Below are 17,225 nucleotides of genomic sequence, written 5' to 3'. Positions count from 1 at the left end.
ACTCTCTTCTTGGCTGGTACAAAGCATTAGCCGTTGCACACACCTGGGAGTACCACAGAATAACAACATCTAGGAATGCTTTTTAACATTTGCTATACGAAACAACAGGACTCAAAGTGTCTTTAAAGCTTACACACTTCTGTAGTTTCCATAGAAAAATATCTGTGTATGGTGACTTTGGACAAGAGCCTGCAAGACTGGGAATCCTACCCAGCCACAGAAGGTCCTGCTTTATGGAGTTTAGACACAGTCATCTCCCCGAGACTTACTGTGTTCCCCTTCCCTCAAAGGGAGTCATACTTATGTGAACAAGGCGATGCACGTCTCTCTTTTCACTTCTGCCTCTTGTTTCTTAACTGCAGTCCTTCGGTGATTTCATTTGTAATTTTATACAGATGACCAGGCACATTGAAATGAGTATTTTCACTCACCTCTTAAATTCTAGGGACTTACAAACTTCATGAGTAGTAGCCTTAACTGTAAATCCAGTAGGGTATACTGTGAGGTAAATCAAATTTGTGTATGAATACAGATTCTGCAGTTCCACTTCCCCATTGCTGTGTCTACATAGATGGCAAAAATGCGCACACGTACTACAGTGCTTTTAATCAAGGTTTATACTAAGCCAGACAAACACTGGAACACTTTATTATAAATATTTCCCCGATTAATCATCCATCAGCGCAATAACTAGCACTGGGGGAATAGCATTCCTAGCCACACTGTGGGGCAGGCACCTTTTAAATCATTGATAACGAAGTGAACGAGCAACTCCGGGAGGAGGAGAGGGAGTTAAGAGGGAGCAGGACCAGGAGAAGCGGGGTGCACCAGGAGAACTGGGGTGCTGACAGGAGAAGCGGGGTGCAGTACGAGAACCAGGGTGCTGGCAGGAGAACCGGGGTACTGACAGGAGAACCGGGGTGCTGACAGGAGAAGGGAGGTGCACCAGGAGAACCAGGGTGCTGGCAAGTGAACTGGGGTGCTGGCAGGAGAACAGGGGTGCAGCAGAGAAGCAGGGTGCTGACAGGAGAACTGGGGTGCCCCAGAGAAGCAGGGTGCACCAGGAGAATTGGGGTGCTGACAGGAGAAGTGGGGTACATCAGGAGAACCGGGGTGCTGAGGGGAGAACGGGGGTGCACCAGAGAGCCGTGGTGCTGACAAGAGAAGCGGGGTGCTGACAGGAGAAGTGGGGTGCACCAAGAGAAGTGGGGTGCACTAGAGAGTCATGATTCTGGCAGGAGAACCGGGGTGCACCAGAGAACCGGGGTGCTGAGGGGAGGACCGTGGCGCTGACAGGAGAAGCGGGGTGCTGTGAGGCGAGGCCCAGCCCGGCCGCTCCCGCACCTGGCCGCACCCTCCCGCCGCAGCGCAGGGGCCCGGGGGCGGGGGCTGGCCGGCGGGCCCGGTGCTCGCCTCTTTTCCCCCCTTCTTTCCACCTTCAGCTCTATAACTGCCCGCCTCCTCTCCCTGCCCTCCCTCCTCGTCGGATGCGGCGCTGCGAGGGGAAGAGCAGCCGGAGGGGAGCGGCGAGGCGCAGCAGCACCCCCAGCCCCGGCCGCCCGCCGCTGCCCGCCCAGGTCGGTGCGAGCTCCGCGGTGCTGCCCCGGGTGGGCTGGGGCGAGGCGGGTAGGGGCAGGCTCCGAGGCCCAGGGGGGCTCCGAGCCCGGGGCGGCTTCACTGGGCACAGGGGGGGGCGTCCCGCAGCCACCTGCGGGGCCAGCCCCGGGGAGGGCGGCGGGGACCGGAGCGGAGCCGCAGGGAGCGGGCGAAGCTGCTGGGAGCAGGGGACAGAAGCGTCGAGCCTGAGGGGGAGCCCCCTAAAAACTGCAAAAGCCGTACTTTTAAGGATAATTAGAATTTATTAAAGAAAACGCACTTTCAGTTGAGGGTCCGGCTGGGCACATCCTCCCTCCTTCACTCCCTCAGCGGCCCCAGGCCGGTCTATTCCCCCGGTTCCCCCGTCCCGGTGCCCCCCGGTAACGGGGCTGCCCCGGCCGGCCCTGCCGTGTGGGGAGGTGGGCGATGAGGGGACTTCACCCGGGTCTCCTGGAGTCCCCCCCAGCTCGGTGGGGACAACAGACACCCCCCGCTGCCCCCCTTTTTGAACTGAAAAGGGGGAATGTCGCCTTAAAATGGGGGGCTTGGTGGCACCGCTGAGGGGGCTGTGAGAAGTGGGATGCACCCCAAGAGCACTCTGCTGCCCTGGGGCTGGTCCCACTCCTCCTTGTGGGACGTCGACCCGAGAAACTTGAGTCACTCTGCACCCTAATAAACCACCACTATACGGGTTATGAACCCCCTGGTGCCTCACCGAGGCTGTGGTGTGGCAGGGTGGCTCTAAGCACCGCAGTGCAAGATGTTACGGCCAGCCAGCTGTGCGAAGGCGCTGCAGCTTTGGGCAGGTTTCCTCGGGGCTGAGCTGCTTGGTCCTTGAGATTTGTTCCTTGGCTGAGCTGCCTGGGCCCTGCTCCTTGGCTGAGTTTAACTGGCACCTAGAAACACAGCGCTCCTCTGGCAGGTCTTGCCTGGAGCAGGGTGGCTGTACAACAGGTTTGGGGTGTCTCAAACCCCTTCATCCCCCAGGAGAAGGTGACGGGCTGCCTGGCTTGTGTGGATGCTGCGGGCAGCCTGCGGTGTGTAAGCCTTCCCCTTCCCCGGACAGGAGCCGAGGCCACCACAACAGCAAGTGCATGTGGAGCAGCAGGGGTCACCTCATCGGCCGGGCTTTTGGTGTGGAAGGGGAGCCTGGAGTTGGGTTTCTGCTCTCCAAGTTATTCACTCGGATAACTGTTTTACCAAACAGTGGAGAAATATATAAAAAGCAGGGGGAATGGGATGGCTTTTCTGATTCCCTGATAGTGTCAGCCACAAGGTGGCTGCAGACTCGTGGTTGCCTCTGTGTGCCTTTCCTCCTGGAGTGAACCCTGAGGTGCTGGTCTTTGCAGAAGTCAGTTTGTGCCCAGGCTGTCTTTTATCCAGCATCAGTTATGTTTCTCTCAATAAATCATACCTTCTTCCCGTGATAGCTGTTCTCTGAAATGAGCAGGAGAGAGTGTTCCTATACAGCGCTGCATGTCAGTTAATATTTATAACCCTTATCTGGGAGGAGGGTTTATATCAAAACTAGCAAACGGGGAGCTGAGCCACCACTGTGAGTGGCTATTTTAATATCTGGGTTATTATATGGAAAGAAACTTACACATAGTGGTGACTGAATTGAAGAATCAGTTGTGTATTGTCCTTTGAAGAGTCACCATTTACACACTTCAGGTTATATTCCTGAGGTGGGGAGAAGCTTTGATACGCAATGTAAGTTGCACAAGGGGTGCTGTTTAGGACTTAGCTCTCTTTGTTTGCCCTATTGCCTGTCACTAGGCAACTGCCTGCTGATGCTGGCTCATCTGGATCCAGTCCTTGGATGTTTGACTCCTTGTGTTTGTGTAGTAGAAAGCCTGGGCACTTGGCTTGGGTTTTTGAATTCTATCTGGAGGATGTGTCCTAAGAACCAGGCATAGCAATACCTCAGTTTTGGGCACATGGTTTTGTTATTAGATGTAGTTATTTCTCTCTGTCTTGAGAGATTCATGCTGTAAGAGATGGATTCAAAATACGTACATGAGTAGTGTGGAACTTGTTGATAATTTGACTAAAACTTAGGTAACCCCCTGTGGGGATAGAACTTCAAATGACGAAGTCACCTGTATATTTTGAGGTGGCATACCAAATATCCATGATTGGGATTTGTGGCATTAGACCTACCAAGGACTGGGATAACTATGGTAAATTGTAAATATCTTTTACAAGAGAGAAGGAGGTATAGGATTATCCTCTCATCTGTTCAATACTGGTTGAGGTTCTTCAGGTTGTCTTTTGTATTCTTAGATAGTGGTTGGACCACTTGCATTATGCCTTCCTCAGAAGACATCGAAAACGGGGAAGGTAAATTAAGTGGTGGTGTCCTAGGGATATTAGAGAAAATTACATGGAAGGTAAAGGGGAGGGACTTGCAAAGCAGAAATACATAAACCAAAGTTTACCAAAGCAAACCTTCAAATGCTGAGTCTTTGACAAAATTAATTTAATTCTCCAGTAAAATACTAACAGGAGAGGGCAGCAAAAATTCTTCTTCCTAGCCCAGAAAATTGACCAAAACTAGTGAAGTAAAGTTTGGTGATAGGTAAATATTTAAAACCATGATGTTATGATCATGATGCATCTTGGGAGGTGCTCCTATGTACGTTGAGTAACTCTACTGGCCAATATTAAAAGCCAAGTTCAGATAATGAATTTTGTCCTATGTACGTTGAGTAACTCTACTGGCCAATATTAAAAGCCAAGTTCAGATAATGAATTTTGTACTGTTTTTAACCTAGCTTCTTGGGCAGATAAATGATCCCATTTGGAACTTGAACTTTGGCACCCGAGTTGCTCTCTGTAACCCAGTTAGTTCACCTAGAACTACCTTCAGTGTTCATACAGTGCTGCACTCTGAAGTGCTGATGTTCCTAATGGATTAAGTTAGATGTTTTTGACCATGGCATTGCCTACAGATAAAATTAGTACTTAGCTGATACCCTGTATGCCTTCTGAGTTGTCTGCTTCAGTCACTGTGCCAGATACTGCAACAGAGAGCTCAGAATAAGCTCAATAAGATAAAAATAGGAAAAACGGAGTAGGCGCTAGAGGACATTGAGAGGAAGACTTGCATTTCCTCAGAACAAATGTCTGCCTTTTTTGACAGATGATGTGCAAAATCACTCAGTTGAACTGACCCCAGTTCACCGGGGAGATGAAGTATGTGTATTTGATGTTTTATGGTAGGCTTGCAAGGCACTTATGATTCTGCAATTTAAAAAATATTAAATGATGAAATAAATGACTTAGAACATCCAGAAAGGGATGTTCTAGATATAAAGTAGATAACAGTGAAAGTCCTCCTTTATCTCGAGATTCAGAATTCTCTACCACAGGTGCCTTGGTAAGGTGTTTGCAACGCTGGGTTCTCTAGAGATACCCATTTTGTCTTGTTACGTGTAGCAAACTCTACTTCCAATGCTAATGTATACTATGCAAAGATTAACACTTTTCTGGTTACATGGAACCAATTTTTAGAACTGTTCAGTGCCTTGAATGTGCTTCTTTGTCCTTCTCAAGTAAAATATGGTTTGTTTATAAGCTGCTTCCAGGATGAAATCTTTGCTCCACTGATGTCCATGGCAAACTCCTAGTCATTACTTTTTCATTGGAATCCAGATTTTGCCCACACTTTTCATTAAAGTGTATACTTTAGGTTTACTGGTTTAATAAATATTTCTGTTCTGTGTGTTTTCAGACTTGCTGATACTGTGTTCATCAAGGGGAAAAAGATGCCTTGTTGGTATGAGGTACAGAGCTGCGTCCTCTTGGCATTTTTAGCTGTCGCAGCTTACTCCATCAGTGATGCCCAGGGCCAAGGTAAGTGCTAAATAAAAAGATGGAGCTTTTCAGTAGATCACTCTGATGTGCAGAAATAGACTTACTTATTCCAAATGCAAGTGTTACTTTCCTCTTAGTAGGTTGCTGACCCAGTATTACTGAAATGATACAGGAGTTTTGCTGTTGATCTCAGGGAGCGAAGAATTACATGTTCATGTGTGCTTTTTGAACCTGTTATTTCAAATAGCATAAATCATCCTTTTTGCAAGTTCAGGTGTCTCAAAGTGAATTTTACAGGACATTTTTTACTCTTACTTACCTGAAAGCATTGATCAGAAATTGCTGTGATTGCCCTCTATGTAATCAAGTAAGTTTGAAGCGCCAGCCTTGATATGAAGCTTGTATGGAATATATAGTATTTTTTTTTCTTTGTTGGAACAGTAGCTAATGTAACACTTAGATCATACAGTATTACACAGTACTGGTAAATGTCACAGACTACTTCTGCAATTTTTTTTTTTTTTAATCTCCTTTGTGGATATTAAAAAATGCTGCTGAGATTGTTAGGCTTAAATACTTGTTGGATCAGATGGACGGTGGTTTGATACTAGAGGAAATCTATCATACTGCTTGGGGAAGGAGGGAGGGAAAAATGCCAGTAAGTTTTTATGATTCCTGAAGAAAGACATTTCTCTCAATATTACGTTTATTTAATCCCTTTGATATGAGGTTGCCTAGGCGTAACTGGGAGCAGAATGTGATCCTGGGGCTCTTCTAAAGACTTTTGTGTAATGCATTATTCATGAGCACAGTCAGACTGGTGGCAACGTGAGGTTTTCTGACTTGTGGTAAAAGCAAGCAGCAGTGCTGTCCAGTCCGTGTGGCAGTCAAGTGCTGGGGAAGCATCCCGGCTCGGACATATGGGCATCTGTGAGTGTTTCACAAGCCTCTCCCAGAACTTAGGGACACATGTTAGAAGCAATACTTACTGTGGGCGATGTGAGGTGAATGAAGAAATACGTGTTCCCAATGTTCAACACATCAGTTCTGGTCAGAAACAAGGGCCAGAATGTTTGTGACTTAATGAGCCGATAAAGCAAAGCATATGGTCAGTCCCCTGTCTGTGTATTTCAGTCCTACTACATATGGTTAAGATTTGCAAAGCGGGACTGGGGAGAGAGGTTCATCGACAGTTGTATGTAATTCTGTGTACTTGGAAAAGCGTACTCTTCCCCCCCCCCCCCCCCTACTTTTTTTTAAGCTTTGATTTAATCTGTCATATGTAAGGGAGAAAACTCTCAAACTATTAATACAATGAGAGGAAGGTCAGGGAGAGTTTTTCCACAATCACCACACCAGCACAAGCTAGAGCTGGCGTACTTGCTGAATGAAGGACAATACTTCCCTTGTTCTTACACCCTTTCAGCAAGCATCAGCTACTGCATGCTGTCAGCAGTTAGATACTAAGCTAAGTGGACTATTGCCTTGGCCTAGAGTGACTGTGGTGTTACTGAATGAGGTGATGTGAAGTCTAATCTCTTTTCACAGAATAAAAATATCTCTTGCTATACTTGAATTAGTAAGATGCTTCTCAAATCCTTTCTTAAGTTTGCCACCCCTTGCAGTAAGCTCTTCATGCGGCTGGCTAACTGTTTACAATTTAATACAGCACTAACCATATGTTTGTCTGTTTTAAGAAGTTGTACGCTCTGTCAAGGTGTAGGAAGAGCTGGTTTTAGTTCCAGCTTGTGTTTCCTTCCTTTGGCAAAGATGCTCAATTAAAGGTGTGCAATGTGACTTCTTGGAAAGGAGAAAATGTTTGGGAGACTGAAGTGAACATGCCTGAAGCTACAACTGATTTCTTTCAACTGAGGAGTTATCTGCGTTGAGCTACATGGTTTTATCTTGTTTATTGCCCAAATGCCTTGTAGACCAAAATGCCATTCAGTTTTTACACAACAACAGTTATTCTTTCCTCACTGCTGTTTATTCCTCATCCAATATAATGTCACTTAAACAACAGCAACAAAAAAAACCCGGTTTTCATCTATTTGAGTTCTTACATAGTACATGAAAAAGTGCTGGGCAAGAAAAATACTTCAGAAATTTCCATTTGTTCATAAAATGTCTTGTTTTAAGTATTTTCCTTCTATATTTAAAGATGGAAACTTGTCCTTGTGTAGCAATAATTTCCATGTGTTACTAATGTAATTGCAATGCATATTAACTTGTTCAGTTCAATTCTTAAGACAAAAGTACATTGGAAGCCACAAGGTTTAGTTAGTATCCAATTTTAGAGCATTGGATGCCTTTGAGACAGCTGCAGATATGCAGTTTATGGTATTTTTCCTTTCCATTAAAACACTGAACAGTTCAAAACACTCTTTCCCCACTTGTCCATGAGAATAATGTATTTGGAGTGCTAATCTATCTGGTTCCATAAACTGAAGCCTTGAAGTTGTCTTTAGGTTTTTCTTTTGGGTGACTGCTCTAACGTTGCTGATGGCCATTCACTTTTGCATTCCTGTAGAACCACTTAACAAGCTTTAGCTACTGATTTTTATCAGTTAACTGACTCAGCTTGGATTAATTTTTTTCCCTTTCTGCAAGAAGTGAGATTTTGTTCCACAGCCAATAAAGGTCCAAAGAAATAAAGATATCCTCTTCAGGTTGGTGAATGTGTAGTAACTCCCATCAATATTTTGTTGTCTGTTCAAGTGTTAGATTTTTAACTTCCTTAGCTATTATATGTACTTTTCTATGCCAGAGCGTTAGTCTTTTCACAACTAAGACACAGCTGAGTATCTGTCTGGTGAAAAATTCTTTTTTTCCTTATAGTTAATTGCTGTGTGGGACTGTCCATTCCCCTGCACTGTCATTTTTGATGCAAAAAGTACCCAGTGAAGACCGACTAGTTATGTAAAGACTATTCTGGCACAACTTTTCTAGTTTTTCACATTATAACTGTAGTAAGCAGAACAACTTCTGGTGACTGTGTCCTTCTTTGCTTGTAAGATCTGTGATTGTTTTTTTAGGGGCTCCCAAAATTTACCTAGTTGGTGATGGTGATTAGGCCAGGACTATGCTTCTTTGTTAGAAAATGCTTTCATTTAGTTGAAAGTTGGATGCAATCACAGGGGAAGGAGGAAGATGGCAGAGAAAAACTCTGAGATTCTAAGACATGATTTTTTTTGTCAGTCCATGTTTTTTTGGTTATGATAGCTCTCAGTTCTGCCTCTTAATCCCTGTACAAATTTACCACTTAATGCCAGTGAAACATGTAGCATTTTGAACAATGACAGTATGCAAGTGTAAAAAGCTTATTTGCTCTTTCTTAGACAAAATAAATAATGAAATGAAGTGCATATTTTGCAAACTTCTAGGTATGATTTGTCACTCTTGTTCATTCAGCACCAAGTCATGATGATTTATGTGTAGCTCAAAAACGGATTGAATCTTGAGAATGAATTAAAAGCTGTAATCCATAACTACAGTCTGCTTGGCTTTCAAAACTTTTTGCCATAGTCTCTGTCATTTTATTACAATTATAGCATGCTGAATGTTCTTGCAGAAGCCTGCCCAGGGAAATATTTTTGCAGTACAGGGGCCAAATTTTCAAAGAACTGATTTTGGATTTGCAGCGATTCCTGCACATGCTCCTACTTGCAGCCTCTCTTCTTCTGAACTTGAGGGAGGTGACAGGCAGGGTGAAGGCTCGGTCTGACAAGATTGTGCCCAGCAAATGGGGAAATGCACTGTTTGGATGTGCGCCCAGTGCTGCAAACCAGAACAGTGCTGAGTATGTGAAATTGGTGTGCCACCTGCTCTGTTTGTTCCCTTGCCTCTCTCCTGAGCTTGTTCTCTCAAATCTTTGCGAGCGCAGAGGTGTTACTAAGCTTTCTTGGTGCTTGTATCCTCTCTTTTTGTGTGTTCTAATGCTAAATCCCTCGAGGCAGAGAAGAGCAGAACCTGCCATTGCTCTGGCAAAGCTGTCCCTTGGGGATTGATAGGCTGCACACAGGGAAAAAATCTCGTGTATTAAACTTTACTTCTAAGACTCAAAATATTTTTAATATTAGATGGCATTGAAAACTCACCTTTAAATGTCAAAAAAAAAATAAAAATACAGCTTGCCTCTTTCCTTCTTTCTTCTGCAAACTCTCGGAAAAAAAACAAGTAGGAAAAAGTAATCAATCGAGGACAGGTCTTTGGCTGCTGCTGTTGCCAGAGCTGCATTGACTGCAGCAGGGCAAATGGATAGGCCAGAGACTTCTGGATAGCACATTCTGCCTCTAGACTCAGATGCTCCATATGCTGTAATCCTCAAATCTCAGAAACGCCATGAGTGCTATTGACTTATAGTATGTAGTAGACCAAGAAAGACTAGGCATTGGCCTAGTCAACTATATTGGGCCCTGGGGCAAAGAAATTACCACTCCTCCCACTACCTTCAGATAATTTCACTTCTTTCTTGGATGTACCAAGAGAAACCTTAAGGCTGGTAGTGGCAGAGGCATCAAGGGACTTAAAAACGAAGGAAGTTCAGAGGGCTGTGGAGGTAGTGGGAAGAGGAGGGTTTAAGGTCAACGGAGGACTGTGCTAAGCTTTTTTAACCCTTTTTATTTCTCAGCCTCTGGATAGCTTCCCTGGCTGCCTTTCTTTCTAGGTCAGTTAGGTCTGTGCAGACCAAAAGCTATTCAAATGTATAAAGATGCCCCCTTATTGACAGTCTTGGATACCACGGGCTGCACAACCAGCAGCAGTGCTTCAGTTGTTTGCTGTGAAGGGGGATCTCTTCTCTGGGGAAGAAGAGAAATGCCCTGTAGGGTATAGTCTAGGGGAGCTTGCCAGTTAATGTACACAGGCACAGTATTGCTCAGCTTGCAGTTAACAACCTAGGGTTGTTACCTTTTGTTCCTCTGTGTGTTACTTCACTGTAAAGTCATATCTTCCTTCATCATTTCTTGCTTTATTCATCTCACCTGCTGCTTCTGTTTGAAACCTAGGTGATGGCACAAGATAAGCAGAGGTCAGACTTACTGACCATCTCCAGATTGCCCCCTGCCTAAATCTTGCCCAGCCTGTGCACATGTCCTAGTCTTGATGAGACCAAAGCAGTGCTCGCAGCTGGCCAAGTGTGCATCTCTGAGGCTAGGTTTGCAAATTGGGCAGCTGATGTTCCCTCTGCTCTGTGCATGCCTGTTTTCCCTCTTGGTTACTGTGTCTTCACAAGGCTTTGAAAATTTGGCCCTGAGTTACTTTAAATGTGGGGAAACACCCACGGTAATTCAAAGTAAAGGAGGCTAGGTAATGCATATTGTCAGTATAAGCAAGGAGAGCAATTTTAATTCCCCTGTATTAACAAAGAGCATTTGTATTACCAGCTTTGCCTGCTAAACTAGAATCTTAACATCTAACACTGTTTGTCTTTGTCCTCTGCTGTTAGGTTGTTAGTATGTTTTTATAAAGAGATGAAAGGTATGTCTGAGGGAAGTAGTGCACCTGGGGTTGTCATTTTACAAACTAATAAACTGATGTATGTGACATTTTGAATAACTTGCATCCTTTATCATTAAAATTGTGTGTTGTCTTCCTATATGTTATTTTAATGTTTGTTTAAAATTGTTTTGTTTAAAATGATTGCCTTTTATTTGACTTTAAAATGTTGTTTTCTCTCCCCACTTGCAGTGTCCCCACCAACAAGACTAAGATATAATGTAGTCACTCCTGACAGTGTACAGATCTCTTGGAAAGCCCCCAAAGGGCAATTCACTGGATATAAGCTGCTTGTCACTCCAAGTTCAGGTAAACCAAAAGTCTGTATGTTCTCTTGGAAGGTGAAATGACAGTTGTCATCTAGACCTAGGGCCGGGCAGCTCTCCTGAGGCTAAAGTCACCCTTCAGGACTGAGGAATTGTGAGCAGTCTGTGGATAAGAGTGTTGACTGGTCAACAGAAGAGAGAAATTGAACTTGCCACAGGATTGTCCTAGGCATGGGGCTTAAAGTAGAAGGAGGTGGATATTGGATATGCTTCATACGTCGTCCTTGGGAATTGTCACTGACCATCTGTCTTGACCTTTCTTCCAGCGGGGTGTAAGGAGGTCTAGGAAGTCCTCCAGGGAGAACACAGGAACACTGTTCCAGTCAAAGCTTTGAGGTGGATCTCCTTGTGCCTTGTGCCTTCTCTCATAGTGAGCTCTCCAGAAAAGAGCAATAAGATTTCAGGAAAAAAAAAATAAAATAAACAAAACCAAACAAAAAAGTTGGAATGATGAGGCCAGAACTGGCAGCCAACAACAGAGCAGTGTGCAAGCCTGTGGGGTAGGATGTTACCACACTTGACAGCTCCCTGCCATAAGAGGCCAGCCAAGACAAAACGGTGGCCCTGTGTATTCAGTGGGAGGTACCTGAAGTACTTCGGGGCAAACCAGAAGGGGTGGCTTGCCCTCCTAACCAGTCAAGGAGCACGTGAGGGATGATGCTTTACAAAAAGGCAGCCCTCAGAAGTGAAAAGAGGCAGACTGAGAAACTGGGAACAGGAAAGGGACTTCTGGGGCACTTGTCTGCCTGTGGTGGGGTGGCTTCCACAGGGAATTGGGACACAGCACCTCTCACCTTGTACTCAGACTGCTGCCACTAACTTCTAATGTGCTGAGCAGTAGGCAACACGGATGGGCAGGAGAGAAAAGTATTTTCAGCAGTTGTGGTTGCTTGAAAGTAGATCTGCAGGAGCAGGCAACTCATGATGTGGTGCTCTGCTAAATCCTTGTCATTTGAAGCACGGGGCTTTTGCACAACTGGTTAAGTACTTTCCTGGAGCCTAGAGTAGCAGTGGTATGCAAGGGGGTACGCAGTGAAATGCTGCATGGCATTTATACTGCTGGAAGCCCTCTGGACCCTTCTTGTTACGTCAGGCCTTGTACTCATGCAGTCTTATTTCCATACACTTGCCTCGTATATGGATAATTAAATGTATGGGGTATGGCAAATGTGCAATTGACTTAGTTTTCTATATATGTCCTTGGTATATTGCACACTGTAAAGGAAGTTGACTGACACTACTTATGGTTTACTTACCTGGAAAAGTTTTGGGTTTTGGTTTGGGTATCTGAAGGTTTTTTCCCACTCTAAACTCCATTCCTCTGTATTACAAAATACTGCCTTCATGTTTAATCTGTTTCAGTTCATGTTCAGTGTTACATTTCATAGATCAAAAGCTCTTGGGTTTGTGTGTTATGCTCCCTTTGCCTGTTGAATTAGTTCTGCCTTTCATTTAAAGGAATAGTCGGCCTTTCTGTCTCTTTTGTAACATAAAACGTTAGCCTATAATTTCACTGTACAGTGAGTTCTCCATCTCCTGACTTTCTTGCTTAAACGGTGTCTTCTGATGCTTCTTAAACTGCTCTGTCGGCTTGGTTGCTGTGTTTTCTCTTCCTTCATCCATGTAGTTGATGACCTATTTGATGTTGTGAATTTCTCAAGCCAGGAGGAAAAGCTATCAACACTAACACATGTTCCCTTGTAAATAAAAGGGTTATAAAGTTCTTTTGTCACACTGGGAAACATGGGCTGGAGAACAGAGCAAACATAACCATGTTTCTGCTCAGAGTATTAAGGTTTCTTTTGTAAAAAGGACCTGGGGTCCCATCTGTCAAGGACAAGCAGTATGCCCATGCAGCAGTGAATTACAGTGCTACATCAGGTTGTACCAACAAAAATACAGCCACCTAGTTCAGAGTTTTTCTTCCCTGTGTTTGGTGCCTGTGAGACTTGCAGGTACTTGTAGTGCTATGTCCAAATCTGGGTTCTGTGTTGCAAGAAAGATACTGAGGTACCAGTGTAGGCCAGTGGAGGACTGCCAAGATAGAAGCTTGGAGCACACGATTATACGAAGAGAACTAGGTTTGTTTGGTTTTAAGAACAGAAATCTCAGGGTAGGTCTTACTGCTGTCTAAAGGGACAACATAGAAAAGAAGATGACATACTCTTCTCAGAGGTGTGTATTGACAGTGTGACAGACAGTAGACACAAGTTGGAGCATGTGAATTCCAGTCAGGTATTCAGAAAAGTTGCTTTTCCCTACCATGAGGCTTGTCAGATATCATGACAGGCTACCATGAGAAAGTTGGGGAATCTGCACCCTTGGGGATATTCAGAACTCTTGGACATGGTCTTGAGTGACCTGTTCTAACTAGACCTGCTTTGAGCAGGAAGGTGGACTGGAGATACAGAGCTGCTGGACAGAGTCAGCCAAGGGCTGCCAAGATGATGAAGGGACTGGAGCATCTCTCTGAGGACAGGCTGAGAGAGCTGGCACTCTTCAGCATAGAAAGCTCAGGAAGGATCTTATCCATGTGTATAAATACCTGCAGGGAGGGTGGAAAAGGCAGAGCCAAGGCTCTGTTCACTGGTGCCCAGTGCCAGGACAAGAGATGCAAACTGGAGCACAGGAGGTGTTCCATTAGGAAACACTTACTGTGAGGGTGACCAAACACTGGCACAGATTGTCCAGAGGGGTTGTGGAGCCTCATTTCTTTGGACATTTAAAAGCTGTCTGGACATGGTCCTGGGCAAGTGGCTGTAGGTGGCCCTGCTTGAGCAGGTGGGTTGAATAAAAAACCACCCAGAGGTCCCTTCCAACCTCGACCATTTAGAGATTCTGAGAGACGTTGAAAGGTTTTTTCCAACCTACATGGTTCTGTGATTTTTATCATTAGTCTTCAGTCTGTACTTTTTGCTACAAGCAGTACTTCTCTGCTTTGTGAGTGGTTTTGAACTTTCCATAAACTCTTTCCTCTTACTGATAAATACTCATTTCTGTCTTAATAGTTATGCTGGGTATGTTGGATATTCCATGGGACCCAGATACAAGGTCTGATTGATTCATCTTAGAGTGTTTATATCCAAAAATCTGGCCTCTGTCTTTGGTCAGGCTGCCTGACTTCTTGCTTTTTTGGGATGTTCTCTGGCCTGGCTGTCTGGATAGTTCCAAAAGTGGGTAACGGAAGACACTTGGGTCTTTGTAGAGCTTGAGGTAGTTTTAAGTCATTACATTTAGCTTACTGCAAGAAAAACAAAGTTATGTATGTGTCTTTTTTTGTCTTTTCTGTTACAGGTGGAAAAACCAATCAACTAATTCTTCAAAACACTGCTACCAAAGCAATTATTCAAGGTCTTATTCCAGACCAAAGCTATGCCCTTCAGATCATTGCATTCAGTGATGACAAGGAGAGTAAGCCAGCCCAAGGCCAGTTCAGAAGTAGGTATCTTTTATACCTGACATGCAGAATATATCAGCCGTTCAGTGTAACTTATGAAACCGTAGCAAACTCTGACATAAAGGCAGATAATGGAAAAACAGTTTCTTCTGTGGTGGAAGGCTGATCAGAGTCACAGATTTTTACCTGATGCAGCTGCAGCTGGAGGTCTGGGTTAATCCAATTGCAGTTGCACAGGAGATTCTTACTTTGGGCTATTTTTGTTTTTATTGGTTTGGGATTCCTGTCTTCCCTATCCCTGTATGAAATTTGCCAGTATCTCATGGAAGAGAATCTTCAGTGAGCAGAAATAAGACGGGAAGTGCTATGTTCTGATGCATTAAAAACTTTCCTTCCTTTCATTCAACTGTTTTTATTCAAAGATTCTTATAGCTGTGCCAAGTGGCTGTTAGTTGCTTGTTCCATGATACTGTGAAAGGCCAAATTCTTACTGGTCTTCAGCTGTCAAATATGTTTATAGATTATGCCCAAGACTCTTATCTGACCTATACATATTTTTAGTATTTGTATCATAGTGAAAAGGTAGTATTACAAGAAATTCACAGGCAAAACACTTGAGTTTTCATGATTTGCATTTTAAACAGCTCAGTTAAGTGTGATGTCAACTTGGCCAATGAAGACAAATGTGACAGTCTGGAAATACAGTTGAAAGCGTACTGAATTCTCTTGGCACTGAATATTTTATTAACCATTTGTGGAGGATGCTACTTGGTTGCTCTCATTGCTGAAGCACCTTTCTCTGAGAACCAGCACAAGATAAAATATGCTGACTGCTTGATGTGGTGTGTGTCGAGGTCTTCCTAGCTTTTTGTCACTGCAACTGTGTGTTGACTATTTTAAGTACCATCCCGGTTAGGAAACCCACAAAACCACAGATTACTTTAGCATTAAAGAGCAGCCCACAGAAAGTCATACCAAGTTCTATAATATTAGGTGTGGTTGCTTTTTAAACTAGCTCTATTCCTAGAAAAAGGAAAAGCAGAGCTGGCAGCTAGAATTAACAACGTGGGGGTTATGTTCTACTCAGTACTCTCTTCCTCTGCTGCCAAAGAAAACATGTAGCACTTAATGAGATTGGAGTTTCTTTGACCATCTGATGCCTTGCATGAATAAAACCAGGTACAACATGTATACAAAGACTTTCTTTCTCTGATCCTGTATTCCATGTTTTCTCTCCCCCTTCCCTGACAAGTAGTCACTGATTGCTGAGATGATAAAAGGTCAAACAAGCCCAAATCTTTGAGAAAATGCTGCACTCTAGTGCACTGGAAGTGTGTTTTTAATGCTGTTGTGTTGTAATGGACACACAAAGCATTCTTCCCAAATCTACCATAGAATTTTATTTTTAAAAGAGTATTCCTTTTATATAGTCAGGGCTTCATTTTTATTCTGGCACTGCTTGTAAGCTATTATATATAGTACATAATTAACAAAGGTCACTGGGGAATTTCTTCCTTTAAGATCCAGCCATAAAGACGTAGTTAAGTTCATTGTGTAAATATGTGGGTAAAACTGGTGACTTCCCGTCTGTTTTTCTTATGTGGCTAGGATTTTGACAATTAGAAAGGGCTTTCCCAAAACCAAAAATCTCCATCAGGATGTGACTGGCTCATCTCCTGTGAGCATCTTCAAACTCTTGAACCGTTTCTCTGGAGACTTGCCCCTCCCCAGCACTAGCATTAGAGGAGGCCACTGGCACCTCCTTAGTGGTGGCTGCTCGTAGCCTTTATTCAAAGGAATGCTCTTAGTTGCTAAGCAATGGCATCCTTTTTGGCTTGGTAGTACTCTGCCAAATTTACCTCTTTTATTTTAGTTGGAGACTTGTTTATGTGAGGATTAAACCCAGGCCTCTGAGTAAGCCCTGATGTCATCATGGCTTTTTCTGCAGCACAACTGATATCCAGGATCTGCTGTGGTAAAAGCTGATTCCTCAGTAAGCTTGCAAGCCTAACTTACTTCTGAATCAGTTTCACAACCATTCCTAAAAGACAGAGGTGAGGTACAGGTACACATAGTATGTTAATTTGGAAAGGAGTAAAAACTTCAGTTACTTTTTTTCACCAGTATCCTTATTTCTATACCTGGAGTGTGAAGGCTGTAAATTCTGCAGAGGTTTTCCGCACTCAGAGGTTTGGTGATGGTTTGTTGTCTTCATAAGACCTTAAGATGGTCATGTGATTATATTTCGGGTTGGGACTTGAGAGAACGCTGTTCCAAATACTCCATGTACAGTTGGGTAAATCACTGAAATCCATTTGGCTTTGGTTTCACTTCTGCAAAACAGAATACGTGTATTGTCCATTTGATATTGTATGTTTCAGGAGACAAATAACCTTCTTTCACCCTCTCACAATGTTTTGTGAAGGATGTAGCACAGAGAGACTCTGATCTGGGCTAGGATTCAGTGTCTACTTGAAAGAATGTTGGTCGCAATTCTGGGCTACATAAACTAAAGATTTTAATTGAAGTAGGATTCTATCTTCTGTGAAATATATTGCTTCATTTTTTCAAGCTGTTCTTGGCCATCGTAG

General features: G+C 43.9%; 1 protein-coding gene across 6 annotated transcripts in view; it reads left to right on the top strand.

Moving 5' to 3' along the window:
- The first annotated feature begins 822 nt into the window (after window positions 1-822).
- Window positions 823-17,225, top strand: part of COL14A1 (collagen type XIV alpha 1 chain) — a 127,603-nt gene continuing 111,200 nt past the window's right edge. For 2 of the 6 annotated variants that reach the window (XM_083827098.1, XM_083827096.1), the window contains exons 1-4: window positions 824-1,577; window positions 5,333-5,454; window positions 11,104-11,220; window positions 14,532-14,675. In XM_083827098.1, coding sequence (XP_083683224.1) covers window positions 5,367-5,454; window positions 11,104-11,220; window positions 14,532-14,675 — 349 coding nt within the window. In that variant the 5' untranslated portion in view covers window positions 824-1,577; window positions 5,333-5,366. Of the gene's footprint in view, window positions 1,578-5,332; window positions 5,455-11,103; window positions 11,221-14,531; window positions 14,676-17,225 lie in introns of all 6 variants that reach the window. The other 4 variants (XM_083827100.1, XM_083827101.1, XM_083827097.1 and 1 more) reach the window with 3 other exon arrangements.

This window comes from Anser anser (assembly GCF_964211835.1).
Source record: "Anser anser genome assembly, chromosome: 2".
Lineage (NCBI taxonomy): Eukaryota > Metazoa > Chordata > Aves > Anseriformes > Anatidae > Anser > Anser anser.
The sequence above is the reverse complement of the archived record's forward strand: the minus strand, read 5'-3'. Positions and strand labels throughout refer to the sequence as shown.